We start from the raw sequence: 26,032 nt of genomic DNA, 5'->3' as shown, positions 1-26,032 counted from the left end.
CACTTCAAGCTCACCCCTGCTTAAGAGCAGCTGCTGGGTGGGATGACGAGGGCTAAGAGAAAGAGGGCAGGTGGGAGGTGGTGGTAACGTTCGTCTTTATTAGGTAACAGATTCTCAGGAGCCCTGGAACAGGGTTTTCAGACAACAGATATGTTCCTGGGGAACCTTCCCACCACCAGTTGCATCTTGTATCACAAAGCATCCCTACTCTCAACTCCATGTGGATAAATAGACTTTCTTCACATAATCCATAGAACAATTTCCTCCTACCCACAAACAAAAAAGTTACCGTATATATACACACATATAAAAAAGGTTGTAGGGACAGATGGGCAGCAAATTTATAAACAGTGTAGAAAAAACAGGGCAAAGATCCAGCACCCTGGAGGGGGTAGAGAAGTATCAGCCATGCTAGGACTCTCTGTGGATCATGCTATTTGCTGCCAGGGTTTCAGCCCAGCAGTCTCCCAGCTCCTGGCCCAGCCAGTACTCCCTGCAGCCCATTCTCCCAGGCTCAGACCACCGTTAGTGACAAAGTGACACTTCAGCATCACTGCCTTCCCAAAGCCTTACTTCCCATTTTACTGCAGCACAAAACTTCCCACATGTTGCATGCAGACCAAGAGAAATGCAACATAACTCAGAGGTTTCCACAGGGAAGAAGTTTCTGTATTTTAGGAAAAAATGGTGACCAGGAGGGCAGCGTGAGAGCCACTGGACAAAAATCAGAGTGAGGCAATCCACTTCCCAAACTACAATCACTGATAAGCTAGGGAACTTGCGAATGGGCAATCAAAACAGGTATGAACCCAAGAGCTCTTCTGCACACTTAGGATATCTGCTGAAAGCCAAAGTTGCTGCCATCAAGAGCGTCCCCTACACTGATCAAAGATACTTCTGAGAGCAATCTCTTTCCCTCAACAATGAGATCCCTCCAACTGCCGACTCTGGGAAGTAAGGGACCCACCCCCCCTGCCTGCCAGTAGGACAAGCTCAGGCTACTGGCCACTGCAGCTGAGTGTCTCCCAGCTATTCCTCAAATAAAGTGGGGGAGGGAGGGAAACATCTGCTGGTCCCTGCACTTTTGTCCGCAGCTGTGGACCATGATCACTGGGAACAGGCTTTGCTGGGAGACACATTTCTTCTGGCCCATTTTCATTTTCTTGAAGTCAGGCAACTCCGGGACTAGCATTACCTGTGTTCAACTCCCATAGCACATAGAATGCCCCTCACAGATACCAAATAACCATGTGCAAAGTGAAACCACAAGCTCCTATCTTTTTTCCCCTCATTTTGAAGGAGCGCAAGCTCTCATGCCCCTCTGCAAAAGCTGGATACACGCAAAAGCTTCTTGCAAAACAATCTGAGTTCTGATTTTGCAGGACCTGGGCAGTACAGGCCTGACTGGGACAGGATGGGTTTGGACTGCTACGTGTATCTAACTAGCTGCCAACATGGAGAATACACCGACCATACACAGGGAGAAACAGCAATGCCTGCTTGCCGAAGGCTGGTTTTCACATTTGCATGTGTGAGAGGGCAACCACTTTGCACTTCTTTGGAGAGATGCAACAGGAAGGCAGAGATAAAGAGGGCAAACCGTTCCCTCCCTGTCCCAAATCTGCCTCCCCCTCTTGGAAAGTCACAGGCAATTCAACACCTGCAAGTCAAACTGCTCGGAATAGCAATGGTAATGACATTGGGAGACTTGCACCCTGAACCACTGCTTCCCAGATCCTGCAGGAGCTTTTGAGCTTTTGGAAAAGGTAAGGAGAAACACCTGAAGACAAATTCTGGGACTGGGAGTTGAGTAAAATAAAGAATTGTTTCTAAAACTTGCTTCTGCATCAATGAAAAGGCACCAGAGAAGCATTCACCCTTCACGCCAATAACAGGGCACGGCACGTCCACCTCTGCTGCCACCCAGCACCGGATGACCAGGAATGCCAAGGCAATCTACCAGGCTCTGCTTGTTTTAGGCTGCTACAAATCACTCCTTGTCAAAAACTGGAGGCAGCTATCACAGGAAAAGACGCATGAAGCAGAGAGGAAGAAAAATCTGCTGCATTGTTCCCTATGTTTTTGTAAAGCCACAAACACTCCTATAAAAATTGTGTATAAAAACTGTAAATTTGCTGGGCAGTACTGGCCCCAAGCGATACTCCCAGAGCACCTAGGTAAGCTGGGTCTAAGGGGCTTCAGTTTCCTGACGCACAACTCAAGAAAAGCTGGTGCCTTCCCCTCTCTTTTGGGAACAGCCTCAGGCCCCAGCAGCCCTGTGGGACAAGGCTTGAGAAGATCCTTTGCCCTCCCCAAAGACTTCTTTCTATAGAGGTGCTTGGGAAGGGAACAAAATACCCCTGAGGACAGACACGGCATGTGCCATTTCTCTATGCCTGTGGGCTTGTGAGCTGCTCCCCCAAGCAGGAATGGAGAATCTGTGTCAGGACAGTGCTTCCCAACAGTCCCAGGCACGGTGACAAAAACCACAACTAGACAGATTTCTGATGCAGTGCCTGAGAACAAGCAAGGAAGCTAATAAAGCTAAACCTGGGGCAAGTTTAGAAAAAAATAAAACCAAACCCCTCCCTTTCCCACCCCATCATGATCCCACCAGCACAGCCCTAACCTAGCACTTTTTTTAAGCTCCAGAAGGGAAGTCCAGGCTGATGGTCAACCAGGCTGCCTTTGCACACGGTGGCCCCGTGACAGCATTAGGAAGCAGCAATGGCTGTGCCCCCACTCAGCTTGACAATCATTTGCTGGCAGTCATTGCAAGAGCACTTGTCCCCCACTTTCTCCAGGGTGCGGGCAGCCTCGGCCAGCAGGACAGCTCGCTGGCCTGGTGAGGAGAGGAAGGAGAGGGGCAGATGACGGCAGGCCAACAGGATGGCCGTGGCTCTCTCCCTTTGGCCCGGCAATGTGTCCAGTTCACCTGTGTGCAAACAGGAGAGAGGGAAAGCTCACAACAGAGCAACCACCTGCATGACAAAACCCCACCATGCAGGCCCTCAACTGGGACCAGTGAGCACAGGCATCTCTGGCTGGCATCCACCAGCTGAGCAAAGAGTGAGGGCCATTCTGAAGACCTCCAAGGAGCTCCTTTAGGCTAATAGTCTGAGCTGGAGTCAGGTAGAGACTGTCAGTCATATCTACAGACAGCTCCTTTCACTTCACTTCCTAGGGCTCATCCTAGCACTGGCATGCATGTTTCCCCGTTCCCCTTACACTTCTGCAAGGGATTTTATAACCAGCACCACATCTTTGGGTCTTCCCTTTAGGATTCTCAGCTTCTGCCTTTGCACTGACTGACCCGAACCCCAGATTGCCAAGTTTTGTGCATATGTAGCTGCACAAAGGCAAATGTTTTCTAGTCTGTTCACCAACAGCTCCAGCCCAAAGGCTAGCGGCTGACGTTAGCCAGCTTGTATAGAGCATGGCAGAAGCATTGCCTTGAGCCACAGGCTGATGGCAGCTCATTATCCTGACACAGGAGAAGACAATGCAGGTTGCATCTTTGCCCCCACACCTTGCCCACATGCTGCCCCCTCCCAGCCCCAAAGGCAGTGGGTTGTTGCCCAAGCCCTTGGGCTGACCTTGCTTGCTGCTCTGGGGTGTGCGTCGCCTCAAGCTGTGCTCCAGCAGCTGGTGGGTGCGGGTAGGGCTGGCACCTGCCATCAGGCGCACAGTGGCCTCATGGAGGAAGACCTGGAAGGGAAGGCAGGATGGAATATGAGAGGTGGGTTGAACAGAGGCGACACTGTGGCTGAATGTGTGATTCCTCAGCCAACACATTTCGGGCACAAAGCACTGACTCCTCAACAACAGAGACCCACTTCCACACTCCTACCTCATGTTTCCACCTGTCTCGAGGGAATTTGAAGGTCAGGGAAACAGTAAATAGGGGAAGGAGGGGAAAAATAAAGAGATCTGACACCTGTGAGTGGCTTGGGAAGGGGGAGGATGAAGAGTAGGGAACAGGGTGGAAAAATGAGAGAGCAAATCCAGGCACTATGGCACCAGGAAGGGGTCTCATCCCAGGCTGCTAATGCAGGGATTTAATAGCAGCATCAAACTTTAACATCTGGAGTCTGGGCAATACCAGGACAATGCTCTTGTCCAAGTATTAGACTATACTTCTTCTACTGAGGCTTTACAGTAGAAAAACTGAACAGAAGGCAAAAAATCCCTACAGAAGCAGCTGGGGCTCTACAGATGCAGAAGGCATCTGACCCTCCAGCTACTCAGCAGAGCATGGCTGAGGAAGGCTACTTCCACACTTCCCAGACAGACAGACCCAGTGTGAAGCCACTTAAGGGACAGGATGCCATGGTATTTGTTTGGCAATATACACATGCTGATGGTGTTCTATGTAGAACCTAAAGCAGACGCTTCCCCACACGCACTGAACGCCCACAGGAACCTCCCTCATCAAGCGTCAGGGGAAAGTATGCAGGCTGCTGGTGGCAGAGTGGCAGGGCATCCCACCCCGAGCATCCAAACCACTCAAGCCCACATACACCCCTTATGTTTCCACAGCTTCCCATTAACTCCTGGGAAGGGCCTAGTTAAACCAGAGCAAGCAAGAGAGGCGTCACCTTGCGGTAGGCGGGTCTGAAGCTGTGGGCCAGCTTGCGCAGGCTGCCGAGGTCGCGCTGGAAGCCTGTCAGCTCAGGCGCCGAGGCGTGGTAGGTCTCACCCAGTGCCTGGCTGGCATTCGCCTGCTTCTGCCACAGGCTGGTGCGGAGAGAGAGCAGCAAGTCACAGGCCAGCAGCTGAATCATCTGCAAGAGCCAGGGTGCCCAGGCACACGAACTTAGTAACACATACCATCAGATAAGGAACAAACTATGTGGCTGCTGACATGCCCCAGGGGAAGGTAGCCACAGCATCTCTTGCCCACCTGGGAGGCTCCCCAGCCTTCCCCACCACTTCAGCCCACCACAATCCACTGAAGGGAGCAAGACCTTGCCTTTTGCCCAAGCAGCATATCTTGACCGAGAGGACAAAACAATATGTGCCAAGGGGATATTGCACCAATGTCAGATGCTCTTGACAACACCTTCTGCTGGGATCAATGCTAATGAGTCCAAACTGATCCCACAGGAACCCAGCCTTCTGCAAAGGCTTTCCTGCCCAAATGGCAATGCTAACTATGGGAAACAGCAAACACAGCCTTGCTACCTGCAGAGAAAACAGGCAGTCTTGGCACAGCCCACAGTGGCGGCCCAAACCCCTTTTCCCATCTGCTGCTGCCCCCTAGCACCGCTCACGGCTCTGCGAGGGCTCTGCCTGTGCTGCCGAACAGAGAGTGCCTCTGTACTGCACTGCAGAAACATTGCACAGTCAATGCCACAACATGCAATGCAACTACAATGCACTACAGCTGCCACCCAGGAGCAACGGAGGGGACCAGAAACACGTCCCATATGCCACAGAGCAAAGCTCCAGCTTTAGTAATCCTGGAAAGAAGAGAAACAAGCCCCACACAAACTCAAGTAACACAGCAGTTGCACTTTTGTTGCAGAGGGTTCACTCGTTAAATGCTGCCTGAAACACAGCAGATTCATCTTAGTGAGGTCCTGCTTTACGGTGTCAGCAACTTGACCTGAAGGACAGAGATGGATACTTGCCATCTATCCTGGGCTAAATTTAAACTGGTCAAGGCACCAAGAAGGGGTGACAGCTACTGGCACAAGAGGAGCAAGAGCAGAGACCATGCCCAGGGAAATGGCATTATACTCGCAGCTCTGCTCCCCCATACAGCAGAACAATGTCAATACCCCCTGTGAGGAAAGAGAAGAAGTTTCCCCTCTACTCCCATGATACACAGGATGGATGGAGAACAGACACAAAGGGCAAGTGGCACACCTGCAGCAAGACCAATCTTACAACCATGACAGATTATGTGTTATCCCAGGGCTTATAGCTCTTACATTGTTGAGGACAGTGCTGGAGATGCCGCTGCTCATGTTGAGGCTATTCCATAAGTGACTGCTGGCTCTCTCACAGTGACCCAGTGAGTTCTGCTGTCCATCAGCCTTCCCAGACAGCGAGGCCTGCATGGCTTTACACACATGGAAGGTGGCTTTCACCAGGGCATTCCTGAAAGAGAAAGCATGTTGCTTTCAAGCAGTACACCACGTTATGCTGCCACAACATCAGCTATCACTCTTCCATCTTCAAGAGCAGAGATATCATCATTCCTTAGACAGAAAAAAGATGGCAATGGTTCCTCATCTACAAAGACTGTACAGAGAAATGTGACAGAAGAGATGAAGCTGGCAAAGATGCTTTAGTGCAAAAGAACAGAGATGGTGACACCAGCCTTTCCATCAGCATGTTAGTTTTGTTTGATTTTAGAAGGTGGGAAAGGTTGTGCAGTTAGAAAAAAACAAAAGACATCCCGAAAGAAGCAACTCTTGACACTTCCAGTCCATATCTCTAATATGCCTTGACCTACACACAAACTGCCGAGCACATTGGCACTCGCAGAGCACAAGCAACGTGCAACTCCAGAGCACAGGTAGGTGTAATCCTACAGGACAGCAGTAGAAGGAGTCATCCCTGTTTAGAAGGAGCAGTAGTTTGGAAAGCATACAAGGCCTACGCACTCTGACATCTCCAGGAATTTCGGCATGCGTTCCACCTCTGCAAAATGTGACCTCACAGCTGCATCATCCCCTCTGAGCCAACTGATTGCCATAGCCACCGCTGCTGACCACCATCGGCACACCACGTCAGGACCTGCAAAACACAGTCACAAGCTGCAGCTCAGGAGAGGACACTCAGCTCCGTCCCTCCTGGAGTAGCAGGCAGGTACCACGTACCCTTGCCAATGCCTTCTCCTGGGATTGATGCTAACGAGCCCTAACTGATCCCATGGGAACACAGCTATCTATATGAATACTGAAATGTGCTGCAGGAACACCAGGGAACTTGGCAGCAGGCAAACACCCTATACCTGACTGCAAGCAGAGTTCTGGATGGCACATTTGTATCTTGTCAACAAGAACTTACCCTGTCAACTTCTCTAGAAAATCTGTTGACTTCCTTCCTGACAATGATATCCACTCACTGCCCCAAAATAACAACTCCACTTATGTATGCCACATTTTGGCACTAATCAGCATCAAGACAATGAATCAGGTTCCCTATATAATTTCCTCCATCATTTAACATCCCCTCAAAAACTTTCCAAAGCCTACTCAGGGCCAAAAGACATATGCTCTGCTACTCTGACCTGCTTTTCTATTCCATGACAATATTGATCCAAATGTAGACTTCCCTTTATACCAAAAATAATCCCTAAAAAAAGAATTATCTAGTTTTCCTTGTATGTTTGCTCTGCGCATTTTAGGTACAGCACAATTAGTCTGTGTCTAAAGCTGCACCAGCATCCCAGTGAGCTGCCAGGTGCTGTCTGTACCAACACCAAGCAAGACAAATACTCCAACAGCCTGCTACCAGCCCAGATGAGCACATGGCTCAGAGGAATTCTACAGCCCTTGTTGTCTCATTAAATATGCACCATGGGACCAGACCAAGCACCTCCCAAAATATGCCCAGAGTTTGCCTACAGCAGGGGCTGCAGGTCTCTGGAGACTGAGAAATACACCTGTGAAATACACCAGCCACTGTGAAAGTGAGGGCAACCTGGTTCAATAGGTAATTAAGTGGAAAAAAATCCTTCCTGTACCTCAACTGCAATGCTGCTTTACTTGTTTATATGCTCCACCCTTCCTCTCACTTTGCATTGTCAGGAGCAAGCTCTCTGGTGAGGGCTCAGGGTTCAGCTTGGAATTAAAATATTGCCCAACAATACAAGTAACAGCAGTCCCACCTGGGCATGCAGCATTACATCACACAGACAAATTTACAAGCCGCCTTAATCACCTTCTTCCAGTCTGAGTGTATGTAATCAAGCCTCACTCTAAAGACTGCATTTCTCCTTGCCCAAGCTTAAGGGGTAGGGACAAAGAGCTCATATCAGCAATAGATCCTGCAGCTGGGAGACCTTCAGTTCTGCCAGACTTACCCAGGGCAGACTTGAGTACAGAATTGTTGGCAAAGGGCGGGGCTCCACTTCCCATCGAGTCCAAGAAAGAGTTGAGCAATTTCAGGTACTCCATGGCACCTGAGAATTCACTGAAACAAGAAGCAAGGCAGATCTTAGTTATGCTGTCAAACAGGAGATACCAAGGAATTACTCACTAGTCACAAGGCATATTTAAACAATGCTGCCCCATTAAGCCCACAAAAAGTTCAAGCTCTACAAGTAACACAACACTGCTGGACTGAAGAGCCCACCCTGTAAGTGGAAGTGCACAGAGCAGTGCTCCGTGAGGAGCAGCCTCACACCTCCCCTTGAAAGGAGACCAGTGCAGGACTAGATTCAACCCCAAGAATCTCACCTCAACCACAGACATATGTTACAAGTTGATTACAGGCTCCTTTTCAACTACTGTCTCCAAAAGAGGCAAAACTACACTACTGTGACTTTTTGCATATATGCAAATATGTATGACTGGAAGTGACATGTTCATAGCATTGTTCAGAGAAACCAGCATATACAGCAACAACCTAATTTCCTGGGACAGGCTACAGATGAAGATCTTAAGCTCCCACCCCCAGAGAGGGACAAAAAGGCTTGCTGTATTACTAAAGCTAATCCTTCCCATGAAGGGAGAGAATTCTCACAAGTATACTGACAATCCACACCACTTTAACAAATACTGCTACCTTCTCTCTTCAACAGCAGCACTGGATCACAAGCATTTGTATTGTGCCAGCAAGTGCACCAAACTGCTGCTCACACTCTACTAGAAAACAGACATTAAACTGAAAAAAACTCCAAACCTAAACACGCAGTATTTTCCCTACAGTTGGGGAAACTGGGTTATCTTCCCATCTGAGGCTTTTTATCCACACTTTCTGGGGACAGGATCCTTACAGAGCTTCCCATATATTTACATAGCACTTGCCTGGCACCAGCATATCTGGAGAGCAGCTAGAAATAGTGCTGAATTACTAGCAAAGGGTGGGGTTCTGCTTCCTGTGGAGTCCAAGAGGAAGTTGGGCATGGTTCAGTACTACAAAATGCTGCTCTGTTTCCCACCTACTGTCTCCTTTCATTTGGTCTCAGAGCTTAGAGCAATGACAATTTCAGCCATCATCTTTCCTCCTCTTGCCACACATCTGTTTGATTATTCACTGCTGGTAGATATGGCACTTCAGCCAGGAAAACTCTTGCATAAAGCAGCAAAGCTGGTGGGTTCACTACCTGACATGCCAGACATTCATGCTCTGAAAACCCTGGACATACATCCTGGTCTACAGAAGAGGTAGGTGCACACTAATAGTGCTCTTGAACATTAAACTTTGTCACAACAGAGAAAGCACCATCCATCCAGTTGAGGAATCCATCAGTACTATGCCAGTTAACACCAAAAATCCCTGCAACACCCTGGGTTCTCTCTGACTTCAGACGTTTTGATACAAAGAGGCAGAGCTCACTCTTGTAATAAGTTGTGATGGTCAGACTTACACTGTCATTGCAAGCCTTTAAAAAGGACTAACCACACAGTTTGTCCCAGAGCACTTTGCCTCAGAGCCTGCTGCTGTGGCCAGCAGTCCCCAGTGTGGCCCATATACTTACGACTCCTCCTCCTCTTGTCCTGCTACCTCTTTCCTAGTCTGAGGCTTCACGAGTGAATCCACTGCTCGCTCTAGCAGGTTCTCACAGAATGCCTGATGGACTTGTGCAATAGGATCCGCTAGAGAAGGATAAAACCAAACCATTTCATTTGCATATGGTCACAGACACCTCTTTCAATACAACCAAAAAGAAGAATCAAAATGTAGGAGCAAGACAAAGAGCAGTAGAGGGAAATTCCTGAGTAATTAATGCAATGATTTCTAAAGAGGAAGTTTTCAGGGCCTTTTTATTGCTTTAATCCACTTATAAAGCTGCAGCCTTTAGCCAAACATCCCTCTGGCACTGCAGCCACTCAGCTAAATAGTGGGGACCTGCTCTGAGGGGGGATAAAGCTGGGTCACTCCAAGGTCACTGTCCAGACATTTGGGGCCATGTCCAGGTTGTGTTCCAGCATATAGAGACAAGCAGGACAACACAGTGCAGTATACAAAGGGAAATAAGTCAGGTCCTGCATGCTGAGGAGACATCTCAGCTTCAAATCTCTTGCCCACCAAAACCACAAGCAGGGTTGACATACAAGAGCACATTCTCAAACACAACATTTGCTTTTGTCCCAGATAAAAGAGAGTGGAGAGACTGCCAGGCTCAAAGTACTGGGAAGCCACACACTTGAGACATAAGTGTCTCTCACCAGGATTCCTCTGGGTGCAGTACAGGCTCTCCTTTGCAGCAGACTTCACCGTCCAGCTTCGCTCTACAAAAAATTTCTGTCCCAGGGGGTGGCACAGCCAACGCAACGAGTCAGGAATGGCACTGCGCTCTGAGCTGCACAGGCTTTGAGCCTGGCTTAGAAAGTAACTCTGGAGAAAGAATAGACAAAGACTGAGAACAGCATGCAGGGAAGAGGACACCACCAAGGACAAAGATCATATCATGATTACAGCTCCTATCATAATTGCAGGTCATATTATAATTGTACTGATAGCAAATGCCCTGAGCTACAGCAATGCCAGCTTCCCGGCTTTCCTAGAGCTCTTCTTGGAGGTGTGATGAAAGAAAAGAGAAGCAAACTCACCGCTAGGAAGCCAAGCTTGCCTCCACAGCGGGTTTTCAAACCAACCGCAGCCGTCAGGTGGATTTCTGCCATTGTGCTGGGTGGGATCTTTTCTTCTGCACACTCGGCCAGATTCACAGCACACAAGGCCATGTGCAAGCCTGAGTAAGCTGAGCTGGAGGGAAGTTTACCTGAACCAGGAAAAGGAGAAAAAAGTGTTAACTTTTAACCAGTAGTACCAGCTACTAAATACTACCATAATTTGTAGGACTATTATCCTGAAGAAACAACAAGAACCCGTTGACATGAGAAGCTTATAACATCATATGCCAACTTTGTATTCAGACAATAGAACAATCATACCCGAGTCTTCCCTCCACAGATATTAATGTTGGCATCCACAGCCTCACTTCCACAAGAAAGCTCTGCATAGCTAAGCCCATTAGGATAAAATCAGCAAATTTTAGCTCACTGTATTCATCACTACCTTAAAACTGAACTCCTTTGCAACCCTCTGTACCTACACAGATAATATTTGAGGACAAGTATATGCCCTGGTGGCATGGTGACAATTCACACAGCATGACTAGGCAGAAGGAAGTTAGCTTGGATTTTTAATCTGTTAGGAGCCTACTGACATTGCAAACTGCTTTGCCAAAGAAACAGCAAAAACAACAATTTGCAAGGAACACTCAAGCACTTCCTCAGTTTATGAGCACACACCAAATCCATCACATCAACACCAAATGGCAATCTAAACTCTACACAGTTTCAGAAATGTAAATTCTTCCAGCAATTAACCTCAGCCACTGTTTTCACCTTATGTTCGCAAGTGACAGTGATGAAACAAGATAAGCAGCAAAAAGGGACTGGTCTCAATCAACTGCTGCTTGGGAAACTCTCAATCGGCTCTGCAGACTCAGGGACATGTAACTGGACACACTGGTGTTGCTTCAGATGTTCTTACAGAGTTCTTTCATTGCATGACTCTGCCCCATTTTAGTAAGTGGCTCCTGAAATTTGTCAAGCTAATTTCCAAGAGCAGCCCTTCCAGAGGACAGAGGCTGTAGTGCTCTCCCTGTATCCCCCAGGATCAGCTCTGAGTCTCCTCATTCAGCAAAACTGGACAGCAGACCTGAGACCTCTGCTCCTACCTGTTATGTGGAGCTGATGGAGCTTGTGATATGCTAGAGCTGCATCCCGAGCGCTGGTCTTGGCCTCATCCTCAAAGCCTGCAGTGGCCTCCCTTGCTCGCCACTGATGAGAAGTCCTCTTCAGCAGCCACCGCACCAGCGCCAGCTTCTGTAGGCTGTAGCGGATCACATTCCAGGACAGGCTGCAGGCCAAGTCTAGGCGGGAAGCTGGCAGTGCTCGGCCGAGGACCGACAGGCAAGTCTGCAGGTTTGACGCAGCTGCAGCAAAATCGCCCTGCAAATAAACACAGCAAAAAGTTCGGCAACAAAAATCACCATTACAGAGACACTTTGGGACCTCCTCAGCAATGTGAGCAAGACAAACTGACATGCAAGCCAGAACAAGATCTTTAGCAGATGAACGTCATCACAGAACCAGAAAACATACTGGCCATTTATACCAGCTTGAAATCTGGCCCTGGACATACCCTTCCACACATGGTTCTGATCCTGCACTGCCTGTGAGACACATTGGCAGTAAGTGAAAGGAGCTTCTTGCCTTCTCAAACAACATGGAAGTTTCAGGGTCCCCATATCAAAAGCCAAATGTTGCCTCAACAATGGAGAGGACTTCCAAGAGGCTGGAGGACAGCAGACAGACACGGATTCTGGACAAAAAGGCCAGATTCTAGACAAAACCTAAGATACTGCTGCCAAAAACTGACAGAAGATGCAGTAGTTAGGAACAAGGAGAGAAGTTAGGAGCCTCTTCCAATGCTGGCATCTATGCCTCGCTAACTTAGGTTGAGTGAGGACAGCAATCAGCTTCTCTGAAATCAGACAAAATGGTCCACTCAAGGAATACTATGCTCTTCCAATTGCCAAGCCTCTGCCTCATTAGGCAACACTTATCCACAATCCCATCTAAAAGATGCATTCAATGCAAAACAGTAAGACAGCTTTACCCGTGCCAGATCCAGGTCTGCTTGCTTGCGATGCCTCCAGAACGTGACTGACGACCTTGAGTGCAGCCGGGTCACTGGTTCTCCATGCACAAGGAGCTTTATGAACACACTCAGTACAATCACTCCATTCACAAGCCACAGGATTAGCGTGGGCATCATCCAACCAAACCAACCAGCTGTATCTACAATGGACATCCCAAAAGGAAAGTTAAGAGCTAATCTGGACACTGAAACCTTTGCAACAAAATGAGCACAGACCCAGAAGATGTGCTGCTACGCCTGTCACGTGCTTAATCAGCTTTTGCAAAGACTGCATTTCAATCAGGAAACACCTGTATCAACAGCTCTTCACTCAAACTCCAAGCCACAACATTCCCAACTAAATGGTTATTTTCACAAGACTGATGTAAAAAAAACCGGAATCAGCACTTATTCCTGGAGTATGTTGTTTTCTGATTTTTCTGTAAGATACACCCACAGGTACTCAATACTTCAGCATCACTTTCTGATATTAATTAAATTTACAAAGTGACACTGAGAAAGCATATTAACCAGTCAGGAAAATGACCCTATGCCTACAGCATCACCTGCCCTTCCCTAAATTGTACTCTTCACCATGAATTTTATGGATTAAGTGTATCAAACAATCCAGTTGCCAAGACCCCACAGCAACAGTGTAATAACACTTTATTATTAAGTTACAAAAATCAGTCAGTTACCTTTAAAATAAGTACAATGTGAACATGCCTCAAAGACTGGTGAAGACAGGAAGATGTTCCTTACTCTAACCTACATTAAAGGATCTATCCCAAAAGCCCAGGCTGCTGGGCTACAAATGGGTGCTACCTCAACCTCACCATGCTGAGCCGTGGCTGGTTTTATGCAAAAACACTGGATGTGGCTGTGAACTGGAACCAGACCCAAGCTGGCTTTCCTCTGGCACCCAGCCCTGCAGTTACTACCCCTTCCCACCCATTAAACAAAGGTCATAAAACTCCATGAACACACAAAACTATCCTACTGAACCACACCAACTGTCCATCTCGTGACCTGCAGCCATCACAGCTGGAGGTGGCCTTTAAGGACGCCACATAAGGCCGGACACTTTCTGTGGCCCGAACTATTCCAGTTCATTACCTGACTCAATGGTCAGCACATTCCTGCCAGAGCCATGGTGCACCAAGCTGTCAGACTCTGGGGTTCCTCGGCCGTCCAGGAGGGATGTCAGTGGATTAAAGGAAAGGCAAAGGAATGTGAGAGCACAGAGGAGTATTCGAGAGCGATCCACCATACCAAGCGCCACAGGAGGAGAGTCAGGCTCATCTTTAACCTTCAAAGGAATAAGCATGGAGAGAAAAGAGGAGAAAAGAAACTGCTTAACATTCTGTAGCACAAAAAGTGTTTATGTCAAGGTAGGGGTAGGGAATAAGGAGAAACAGATGTTAAAATTTGCTTTTGAGCTCAGGATCATCAAGAACTCCAGTGAAGTTTTTCATAGCTTAGTAGGATAAGGCTGAAATATTTGAACGCTTTCAACTTCCTCCTGCTTCTAGTCATTTCAGGTATTAACTGGATCCTTGGTTTAGGCTAGGATTAAACTTTATTGCCCTTACTTTTTTGAGGATCTCCCAGAAGACCTATTTCTTCTGTGAAATCCACAAAACAAACTTGTAAGCCAAAGATAGCTAACAGCTTTCTGTTACTGTGATTACTTATGGTCTCATTAACCAGAGCTGATGTCATCACTCATGTCCAAGTTGTCCTGCTTTACTCACTGGACATACATATCCTGCAAATCCATGGGCAACCTGGGTCATGAACAAGCACTTTTAAGTTCACAAAGACTGTACAGGGGCTGAAGAATAAGTACATTTCTTCCAGCAGCTAAGGTAAGGCTCAGGTAATACAACTCAGGAAGTAATCTGGATCTTTTAAGAAAAGGTAAGACACACAGGTGCACCTTCCTCATCCTTACAAAGGATCTCTGAGCCCTACAGGTCTGCATGCTAGATGTCTGCTGGTTCCACTCTTGAGAATGAGGAGAACTTAAATTCTGGCCCTTATGTATCCCTGAAGTAGATGCCCTGAATTTCACAAAAGAAGTCATAAATACCTTTGCATCATCAAGGAGTGGGCTTCCTGGCTCTGAATCAATGGAATAGGGAGAGAATCCAGCCTGGGATCCTGAATCAGAGGCTGGAGGAGACATCAGCAGCAAATTCTGGTTGAAGTCATCTATCTTCAGATCTACATCGTTGTCAACCAGACTGCTTAGGTCAATGCCCTTCAAGAGCTCTGCAAAAATGAGAGTGCCTTACGTATGTTTTTTTCCATCCTGAACTCTGTCAGTATGTCTGAGATTGGCTCTGTCACCTGGAGTAACACTGGCCACTATCAATGCAAACTTTGTCAAGAATAAGAAAGATACACCCCAGGTTCATGATAACTGCCTCCCCACTTAAGCAAAGCAGACACAACTTACTGTTTTTTTGGTTAGCCAGCTTCAGAACCATGTTCTCCTGTCTCAGCTTATGGTTGGCCTGCTGTAGGTATTTAATATAGTCAATGGCTTTTCTCAGGACTCCAGACTTGTGCATCTGAAAAGAATTAAGATGTACAAAAAGCAGTTTATATAAAGAGAACCAAAGGGTCACTCCTGCTTGTAGGGTAGCACAACCCTTCGTATCATGTGGTGATAGAAGAGGGCACAAAGGACCTGTCAGCAGCTGCAAAGAACTAACAGTGGGGCATGCTCTGTGGACAAGGTATCAGACAAAGATACATAACACTCTGGTCTCTCAAAGACCTTGAAAAATAGTACAATGGAAACAGATTAACATCCAAATTACAACAGAGTTCACACCTATGTTTCAGCCAGAAACAGTCCTTTGAAAATACCATAGTTTGTAAATGAAGTGGTTCTCTTCTGGAATAGAAGAAGCTGTTGTCTGTTGACCATTGTTCACTGCCTAATTCTGAGGTAAGTAGTTCCCTCCTTGCCTCACTCTCCTGGCCACCCCCATGAAAATACCTGCTTCCAGCAGCAGTGGACAAGTTTATCTTGTAAACACAAGCTGAATGTACCACGAAGCCACTGCACATTACCCATGTTTTTAAAAACATTAAGCTTCCAATTTCACCCAGCAACAGGAGGTGACTCCACTAGTGCACTTATTTGTACAGAGATCACAGAAGTATCAAGAATACTATTCCCTGCTCCACCAGTATGAGGCAAAGCAAATAGGGCAACGCTTAATAGGTGGCATAAGAAAACTTTCAATAATTGAGCAAGCAGGAGTTTTTACTGCTCAGTATCTAAAGGAAATAAATTGGAAAGCTCTGTAAACCCTCGTCCCTGGTGCAGTCACATGGAAAAGGAAACCTAAATTAAGAAAGATCTGGTTTAGCACTTATCAAAACATCCATTTGGATATCCTACCCAGAGGACCTATTTTAAGTTAGACCTAACATAAGAACGAACACATGACATACAGCTTGTTTTCAAGATACAGTACCACCAGCATAGTAAAATCAGTATTTTACAGGTGACCCCTCCTGAATACAATTATACAATCTTTCTCACTGGTCTTATTCCAATACATGTATATGTTACTAACAGCTGCATGTACCCAATGCTTCATTTGGTAGAGCAACAAGCACCTTTGAAGACAAAGTATTTATTATACCAGATGTGCTCTTATCCTCCTATCTTTACCTTGGCATCTGTGCCCATGACAAGGTCCTTCAGCTCAATGATTTTGTCATTTATGGATGACCGGTAACGCTTTTCAATGATGTTGTGAGTTGTTCTCCTCTCTCCTTCTTTAGGTGGTTCAGGTTGCTTGACACCCCCAGGAACTTGTTTGATAGGCACCTTTTCTTGTCCCACCATCACCGGCATTGTGGTCAAAATGGTCCCATTACTCCCAACAAGGGTCTACAAAGGCCACATGTAACATGTGTCAAGAGCAATCAGCCAACTTATGTAAGGTTTATGATGGCAAAAGAAAAAGGAGTACACAAAAGAAGACTCAGGAAAAGTTTGTACAGCTCAGAAAAGATGTGAGATGCCAATTTCCTTCTGTCTTTCTTAGCTGGCACAAGCACTGGCACAGCAACACAGGAAAAATCTGTCACTCTGGCTCCCACACTGGTCACTGTGGAATAAGAATATTTTTTCTTCTCCAAGAACATCAACACTTCTGCCAATACTATGCTCTGTTCATAAAAAGAGAAATAGACTGAGACTCCTCTTTGTTCCTACAATCCTTACACTCTAAGTGTCCAAATCCACCTTTCTGTGGACAAATAAAGTCACTAAAACAGCAAAAGGCTATGCTACTTCCAAACTAGTAATGACAATGTTAGAAAGTACCTGACTACAAAAAAAAACAACCTTTGCTCGAGCAATGCAGTTGATTTGAATTGGATTAAATGAAGAAGAAAAAACGCAAAAGCTATAAAAATGCCTTGAGATGAGGAACTAAGACAATGAGTGATAAACAGTGGCATAAAAAGCTCAAACTTGTACACCTTGATGTAGGACAAACCATCTACACCAAACCAAAACAGTGTGTACTCAGAGATGGAGTATGATGAATCCCATCAACACAGTTGCACAAAGAGGCTTCTAGGACAGTTGGAGTAAAAGAAAGTTTAGACTGCTTAATCCAGCAAAGCAAGATTGAGAAAGGTAGATGTATTCTCTGAACTACACCAAGGATCAAGGAAGTGGCTATGGAGAGGAAGAGTTATTTCTGCCAAAAGACAAACATAATGATAACTAGCCATGAGCAACTTCAGAAACAATTTCAACTCTGAAATAGTCTTCTAACTGGGATATCAGAAATTAATTTCCTTTCAAGTAGGAACTTGATAAATAAGTGAATTTAAGTGCTATACCTTTCCTTGGCTCATTTCCACCAAATTCCAATGTGTTCAAACATGTCTCAGATAGACATAACCACGTAAACCTCCCCTTTGTGTGAAAATGTCATCTAAAAGCAAGCAGGTTAACTGAAGGTTTTACCCTGGCTGCTAATAAGTATGTAAGAAGCCTATCATGCTATTGCAAAAGCAGTCAAAATTTAAGTCTAAGTCTACCTCCCCCAGTAAATATTTGTACAGAGGTATCTGTTCAGAATATACAAGATTGTAATAAATGTTTCTTTGGGGACATAAGTTTCTCACAGTGAAGGCCATGAAGCACAACTGCCATATCCAATGATTACAATGAGTCCCCAGAGCAAATGCCCTCTGAACAGCAGTTTAATTAATTGTCACATTCAATATACTACTATACACATTACTGAGGGGCAAAATAAAGTTCCACTGGTACTCTGAGCAAGTTAGCTTTCTGTTTCAAGTTAAAAACTGGACAGGGTTTCTAGGTCATGTTCCTCTCCTTGTAATATCAGAAAAAGGTAAACAGAAATGTGCCCTTGGTCTTTGCTTACTGGCCATGGGAGACTGCCAAGCAGTAAAGTCTGCGTGTTTGGCCTTGGCAGAAACAGTGTTACTCGCTGTGGACACGTCTAAAACAGCCCTCAAAACTCCTTCTGTCTGCACTACTGCAGAATTCTAAAGCTCAGATCTCCTCCTCGCAGGAACAGGAAAGGGCATCAGTGAGAAGAGGGAAGGAAGAACATCCATACAGTACCTGCAGAGCTGTGGTCTGAATGGGAGCGGTAAGTGCTGTCAACGCTGGGTTCTGTACTGCAGCCATAACAGGATTACCATCTGCTTTCAGGGTTGTCAGGACAAGGGAATCTGTTTTTATGATCTGAGGTTGGACCAGAACCTAGGTGGAAAAGAGTTACAGGTAAAGGGGAGAGCAGGCATGTATTTCCCTGCTGATCTCAGTAGCCAGAGGTAAAGCGCTGAGAGTTGTAATTACTTTACAGCTCAGTGGATGGCAAAAGAGCAGGACAAGTATTTCTTTCCTTGTGCTCTGCATCACCTGGATGGTTCTGGTCAGCCCTAATGCAAACTCTGACAATGGGACAGTCTGGACAGTGCTGGAGGGAGGGGAGCAGAGGAACCACCAGCACATCAGTCATCAGAAGTAAACAAGTATGTAAAAACACAAAAGAGCTGATGGAAAAGCTGCCTTCCCCTCTCCAGTTACACCTATAATTAGCTCTCTACATTAACTGGCTGAGTACTCAGAGTCTAACACAGCTAGGACAGTCTGCTTTGGCAGACTGCTTCCTCACAACAATTTCACCAAAAGGATCTGTACCATAAACACTAAGCAGATCAAAATCAACTATTATTTTACCATAATCCAGATTGTTCTTATTTCTTCCAAATACTCTGCTGATTCTCAGAGAACAGAACAGAAGGCACAGTACAAACTGAGCCAGAGCAACTCTGTCATACTGAATCCCGTAGACAAACATTTTTATTTAATACAAAGACATACAAGACTGAAAAAAATCTTCCTTATGTTTTAATACAAAAATCACATGGCACTGTAGCAGCTAAAAGATTTTAAAAAGTGACAGAAGAATTGGAAGAACACATTCCAGTATCAAGTAGTTCTTATACATGTGGTAGAGGTGATGGACTTGCAAAGAAGTAGACAAAAGTCAAAGAAAGGTTGTTCAAGTAAGGTTACCAATCCGGTTTGACAGTACCAAGTTACAAAAATTATTTTAGATCACATTTAGTTAAGCCAGTGTTTTAGTGAAAACAATTTCTGAACAATGCCTGCTACCTGAAGTCACATCACAGCTTGCAACAGGGACTTTCCTGCATGAAGTAAAATGCTTCTGTGGCACGCTGGCTAGAAATAACTCTCATATTTAAAAACGTTTATGCAAAAGCAATCCTAGCCAGGACTGCCAGCCCTACAAGTTTCACCTCCTGTCCCCTGGCAAGCCAGGAGACCAGACCTGCAAAAGCACTTTCTTCTTCTATTGGATCCCTGTATTGTTCCACACTTTTACTTACTGGAACTTGCTGAACCTGTGGTGCAGCAACTGTCTGGACCGTGGCGGGCGTTAAAGTCTGGATGGTGCCATTGGCAGCCTGTGTCAGCACTCGCTGGGCCTGCACAGTCTGCACTTGCTGCTGGATGGCAACTGGCTGAACCTGGGAGGATGTCACCAGGCTCTGGACTTGAGGCTGGAGAACTGAAAAGCAGAAGAGATGTCAGAAATAGTCCAGAGACAGGTCTCCCTTCTGGAGCCTGCAAATGCTCCTAGTATCACTCCTCTTCTTTCCAGAGATTCTTGTAGGCAGCGTTCATCTAACACATCCCATATGCCGGGAAGCTTCCAGCTCCTTTGGTGCCTCCTGCAAGAGGACACTGCACCTAGAATAGCAGCCTTCCAGGAGGTGCAGAGGATCGGTTAAAAGAAAATAAAGCCAAAGCCCTTTGGTCAACTCATTGCTTCAATGGCACTATGCTGTACATCCAACCTGCACTTTCCCACTCCCTGATCATGGTGGACCAAAGGATTCTATTTGTCATGTAAAGAATCAAGACCTCCTAAAGAGGATCAAGTCAACTGGCATTCACAATGGAAGATCTGGTCATTGTTAAATATCCTTACAGGTGTCTCTGCTCAGTGCAAGCACTGTGCTAGAGAGTTTGGTAGATAAAATGCGCCTTCATTCCAGATTGCCATGTGGGACAGACTGGATCTGCCCAGTTGAACCCATCAGTGGAAGAACAGGGTTGCCACCAACTATGTTTTAAGACTTACTTTACTCAAGCCTCCCGAGAGCCACAGGGGATAAGGCCATAAGAGAGAACAGCAAGATGACAACTATGACAAGAGGTCACACAAAAACACTTAGGATCTTATTTATGACAATTTTTCATGTTCTCCAACTCCAAAGCCACATAGGCAGGAGAAGGGACATCCCACAGTGTCTTATATTCCACAAGAAAAGTATCATCAGGCTTGTCACAACTGAGGATGTGTTTGAACACTGATCCCATTTAGTGCAAGTGCGCTAGGCACACCATCGCCTGCACACCCTGAAATCTTGAGTACAGCAGGCACACCTGTAGCCTTAGCACGGCAAGCACTACCTTGGAAACTTGTGGTTGCATTCTGGTAGATGACTGGCTGCTGGATGATCCTGGTCTGGGGAGCAGAGCTGAACGTTGGCGTGATCATGACGGCCTGCTGCTGGAGCTGGGGCTGCAGCGAGGGCCGCGGCTGAAGGAGCGGGGCCGAGCGTGAAGGCGCCGGAGGTGTTGTCTGCGCTGTTTTGACTGGCAGGCTCTGGAGCTGGGGGGATGCAGGGGGCTGTGGGAAGGTTTGGAGCTGCACCTGGCTGTACGGACGCTGTAGCTGCGGCTCCAGGGTCCCACTGCTGCTGCCACTGCTGCTGCTGCTACCCTGGAAGGTGCTGCACAAGGGATCCGAAAACAGATCTGGAAAGTCTCCTGCCTGGTTACTGACAAACTGCAGCATCTCTGTAAAAACAGAAAATTTGTTCAGCACTATTTTATCACTCACATACTTTGACACCTACCATTGCATCAGGATTGGAATGATGGTGTGTGTGCACCGAGGGGAGCTCTGGGTCCTTCAAAACTTTGGGAGAACACTCACACTAACCTGACACCTCAAGAGAGTGACCAAAAGGTGGCCAGCACCACAGCACTGCTACAGCTGTTCAGGGAGAAGAAGTAGGACTCTCCTACAACACTTTCCCAGACAACAAGATCCAAGCACAAACTATAACTTCAAACTATCTCCAATATGTATCTAAAACATTACAGTCTTGTTCCATCACTCCTTCAGTCTAAACCCTGCAGAAGGAAAAAACTAAGCACCTCAAGAATTCCAGCATTAACCATTCAGCCACCCTCTTGCCCCACTAAGAATCTGGACAATGAAGAAACAGGATAAGAACTCATCTTAACTTTCTTTTAATTACAAGGCTACAAGAAATTGGGAAAAAAAAATAAAGGAAAAAACACTTTATAAAACTGTAGCAGAAGAAATCCATGCATGTGTCTAAAACAACGGAATAACTTTTTCTGTTGCTTTTCTCCCTGGAATCACTGCACAGCAGATTCTCTCCATCCCACCTTCTCTATCATGTCATCAGCCCACATCAAGAGGCTTTACTACAATGCTATAGCTCTTCCTCACAGAGGAGAAAATTTCATAACCAAGAGATCATTGTTCATAAGCAGAGCTTCCTCTTCCCTCCACCTAATCCAATTTAATCCAATTATGCACCTTAAACTACCTGAATGCTTTCCCTGATCTGTGTGCAGGCAATGGCATGAGGAGTCAGACATTCTTCTCCATCCAGCATCTGCCCATACTGCAATGGCTTTTCCACTGTTTCTGAAAGCTTTACTTATTTTTTTCAGGAAGTAGGAAAAAAAGGGAGGGGACCCACAAACCTAAGAGTCAGTTTATAACAAAATAATAAATATGGGTTTAGGAAGCAGAAAATAGATTTCTGATTTATAGGAAAAAATGTGACAAAGGGCTCCTTATACCAGGACCTTTTTCATCCATGATGCCAAAGGACGTTGCTGTGTGGTTTATGAAGTGGGTTTGAAGCAGTAAACTTTTCACAAGAAGTTCCTATGGAGACTGATCCAACAATAAGATGGCTATTAATTTGCTTCTCCAAAATGCCACCCACACATTATCCAATTAATTTGTCTGACACTCCAGTGTCTGAAACAGAGCAAAGCGATGGATCCTCCTCCAAGCTCCTTGCTCCCTCAACACACATTTCAACATATTTCTATGATACTATTACTCTTCCAATAGCAATCCCTCCACACTCTGACATACATTTAAGCATTGACCATGACCACTGCTCTTAAGAACTTGAGTCTGTTGGATGGAGGAGCCTGGAAGGAGATACATCCTCCTGACCTTTTCATAACCCCACACTTAAGTGGGACACGTAGGTCTCCTGGCATGAGGCAGCAGCCACCTTCAGGGACCAGCTGGACCAAACTCTTGTATCCACTTTTCACTAGATGAATGAAACATTTGGGGTTTTATGCATTGCCTCAGTTGACTTTTGCAAAACATTACCAGAGCAAGGAGTCCTGTTTCAAAATTAACACTTGTGCACAACATCTAGATGGATGTTGAACAGCTCTTCACCCTCCAACCAACTACAGTTAAGATCACCCCAAATAAACCTCAACGTGATAAAATTGATAATCCAAACTACTTCTCAAACTCCTCATTTAATGGTACTGCTATTTCACTGTCAGACAGCACTACTGCAAGTGGGGGATAAACATAAATCTGATGAGATTTGCTCTGGAAGAGTAAATTTCAGCACAAGAACCAAATTTCAACCACTGAGTTTTAAAGAATGTTGTGTTCAATGCAGGCGACTTAATATTTTATTAAGAAAACTATTCCTGTTCTCACAAGTTAAACATCTTTATTACAGACTTAACTTGGGCTAAATGGAAAAAGTCTTCAAGTTAATTTTGAAGAATTAAGGCTGCCAGGGGATCAAACCCACTACTTTTAAAAAGCCCAAGGACTTTCCTAGCAACAATACACAAAAAATACAAAGTAAGAGAAACGACCAACACCCAAAATCTAAACCTCTGCCATTTAAAACACCTTCACCTACCCAGAGATCAGTGTCTACATTCACTGTAAGAAACCTCGGGTGCTTCTGGAGGATCAACCATCAGTGATAAACCCAGTGTCACCAGAGCACCCACACCCTTTGTGCTGAAGAAGACTTGGCCCCTAAAGCAGAGTGACATGTTACTGCAGAAAACTATCCCAGCCCAGCCCAAGGCTAAAAAATGTCAACAAGGTATTAGGAAACCAAGCCCACCAAAGGCTTCTGTTGCTTTCATTAGCCCAGGGTCCAAATACCTGGCAAAAAGGCAAGGGCTGGGCTTCAGCTGCCTCTCCCAGGCAGTGGCTCAGCTCTCCAGCACACAGGCTGCTCTTGCTCACACTCCTGGAGATGCTGTGCTCTGAGAAACAGAAAGCAGTGGAGATTCCAGCCTCAACAGCAACAACCCCTCTGCCCTGAATCCTGATGAGCTTTGCACCCAGGATCAACTCAAACCTCGTGCTCTGGTGTTAGCCAGCAGTGTCCTGCCAGCAGGAAGGCACCCATGGTTGGTGGAGGAGCTTGTGCTGAGGTAGGAGGCAGAACCTTTTGGACTCAGCACTGGGACCCCCTGACCACCCTTGCTATGATCCCAGTGAGGGCTGACAGATCCCAGAGCAGTCAGTGCATCTATCCCAGAAAATCAAAATTCACATAACAGGCACTGAGGGGTCCTTCAGCCTGAATGGGGGAGGGACACCAACAAGATGACTTAAAACCCAAATGAAAATCCTTGCAAAATTTCAAACCCTGAGACAAATCCATGTTGGAGTACCAAAAAAGGCAGGATTGTCACATACCTCCCCCCCACATTCCCCCAGGAAAATCCACCCCTGGAGCTGGGGAGGAAAGTGAAGCTCCTTTTCCTACATTACTCATCACTCTGAATCACACCTCCCGGGGCACACCTCACTTCAGAGCCATTTCTGGGTTCAATTCGTCTCAGTTTCTGTACAGAACATGAGAACTCATCACATGGTGCTTAAACAAGAGCAAACACCACCTTCGATGTGCACCATCAAACTTTATGAGCAATAACTAAGCCCCTTGCACTTTAATAAGATATATTCTTCTGTTACATACGTTAAAGGAAAAAAGAGGTATAAATTTTGCCCAAGCTGCACTGCAAATCGATGTCAATTAGCAACCTAAGGCACTGGTACAATTTTATCTGCCAGCTGCTAAACAAGGATGCTTTGGACGCTCCCAGCCCCAAAACTGAGCTGTTCGGGATTACAGCCCAGAAGAGCAGTGAATTGAGCCAGTACCCTTCTCCAGCCTACAGCAGAGACCACACCGAGAAATGACATTTTTAACAGGTTTTCAGGAGCTGCTTGGTGTCGCCAAAAATACATATAAAATAGCGTAACACACAAGCGCGTTGTGCTGCTGCACTTCGGTGGAAACGGCGATTTTCTCATGGGTCTGAGCTGTGCCAGCGACGCGCTGAAGTTTCAGGATGACAGGGGAAAAGGGAAATTTAAGCGGCTAGAGCTACTTCGGTGTAAGAGGGCTCGGAGGCTCGGCCTCCCACGGCCACTAGTGGCGGCACAGCTTCGGCCATCATTTAGCACTACTTTAAGACATCCGCGAGGAAATACGAGTGGAACGTGGGCTGCGCCGTTTGCCCCGCGGGTGTGCGGCAGGAGCAGAGGGACGCGACCATCCCTGCCTGCGACCCTTTCCGCGGCGGCCCCGGGTGGGAGGCTGGGCTCGGCGGCTCGGACCCACATCCACGGCGGCTCCGCGCGGTCCCTGCCTGGCCTGCCCCACGGAGGTCGCTGGGGGCGTTCCCGGGGCAGGGCTGGCCGTGGGCTACCCACGCCACGCGGGGCCAGCGCCAGGCGAGCGCTGCCCGGCGGGACGCGCCCCGCACCCTACCCGCCTCTCCCGAAGCGGGGGAGGTCCGTCCCGCGTGGGAGGCGCACCCCACGCAGAGGGGCCAAGCCGGCGCCGCCACCCCGCGCTCCCACCCCGCACTCGAGGGGGACAGCCCACGCAGCACGACCCAAGAAGCCCCCCCCCCCCCACGCCTCCTGCCCCCGGGGCGGCACCGGCAGCCCACGACACGCGGGGAGACACGAGCGCTGCCCCCACAGCGCGTGCCGAGCCCACGCGCGCCGCCTCCACCCGCGACCCCCGCCCCCCGCGGCGCCCACCGTCGATGTCGCCCAGCGTGAGCTCGTCGCCCAACTCGGTCAGGGTCTCCATGCTCTCGGCGGCCAGCTCGCCGCCCTCCATGGCGCAGGGCCCGCCGCCGCCCCGGCTGCTCAGGCGGAGGCTGCTGCTGGTGCTGGTGCTGCCGCTGCCGGCGGGCGCCGCCAACCCCGCGCCATCTTGGGCCGGTCCCGGCCCCGGCCCCGCCCCCGCGCCCCGGCGCGCGCGCCCCCCGCGGCTTGTTGTCAATGAGACCAGGTCGGGCCCGGCCAATCGGCGGCCGCGGCGGCGCGTGGGGTGATGGCGCGTCAGCGATCAGCAGCTGCGATTAGCATGGGCGGCCACGCCCCCGCATCCCAATATTCATGAGTGGGCGGGGCCCCTCGGCGGACGCGCGTGGGAGCGAGAGCAACGCTGTCGCCTCCTCCTCCTCCGCCCACGGGGAACCCGGCTGGGGTAGGGCTCGCACGCCGGGCTG

General features: G+C 47.4%; 1 protein-coding gene across 1 annotated transcript; it reads right to left on the bottom strand.

The window, feature by feature from the left end:
- Window positions 1-78: 78 nt before the first annotated feature.
- SREBF2 (sterol regulatory element binding transcription factor 2) lies at window positions 79-25,759 on the bottom strand. The gene is made up of 19 exons (XM_071551881.1): window positions 25,557-25,759; window positions 20,855-21,244; window positions 19,765-19,946; window positions 18,470-18,610; window positions 16,526-16,747; window positions 15,293-15,407; window positions 14,924-15,105; window positions 13,948-14,140; window positions 12,811-12,992; window positions 11,867-12,140; window positions 10,734-10,903; window positions 10,350-10,518; window positions 9,659-9,776; window positions 8,039-8,148; window positions 6,615-6,747; window positions 5,937-6,105; window positions 4,599-4,784; window positions 3,597-3,708; window positions 79-2,935 (listed from the first exon to the last, which is right to left on the bottom strand). Exons 1-19 carry the CDS (start codon window positions 25,636-25,638, stop codon window positions 2,715-2,717), a joined length of 3,351 nt encoding a protein of 1,116 aa, XP_071407982.1. The 5' UTR covers window positions 25,639-25,759; the 3' UTR covers window positions 79-2,714.
- Between the last annotated feature and the right edge of the window lie 273 nt (window positions 25,760-26,032).

Source organism: Pithys albifrons, chromosome 3 (assembly GCF_047495875.1).
Source record: "Pithys albifrons albifrons isolate INPA30051 chromosome 3, PitAlb_v1, whole genome shotgun sequence".
In the NCBI taxonomy this organism is placed as follows: domain Eukaryota; kingdom Metazoa; phylum Chordata; class Aves; order Passeriformes; family Thamnophilidae; genus Pithys; species Pithys albifrons.
The sequence above is the reverse complement of the archived record's forward strand: the minus strand, read 5'-3'. Positions and strand labels throughout refer to the sequence as shown.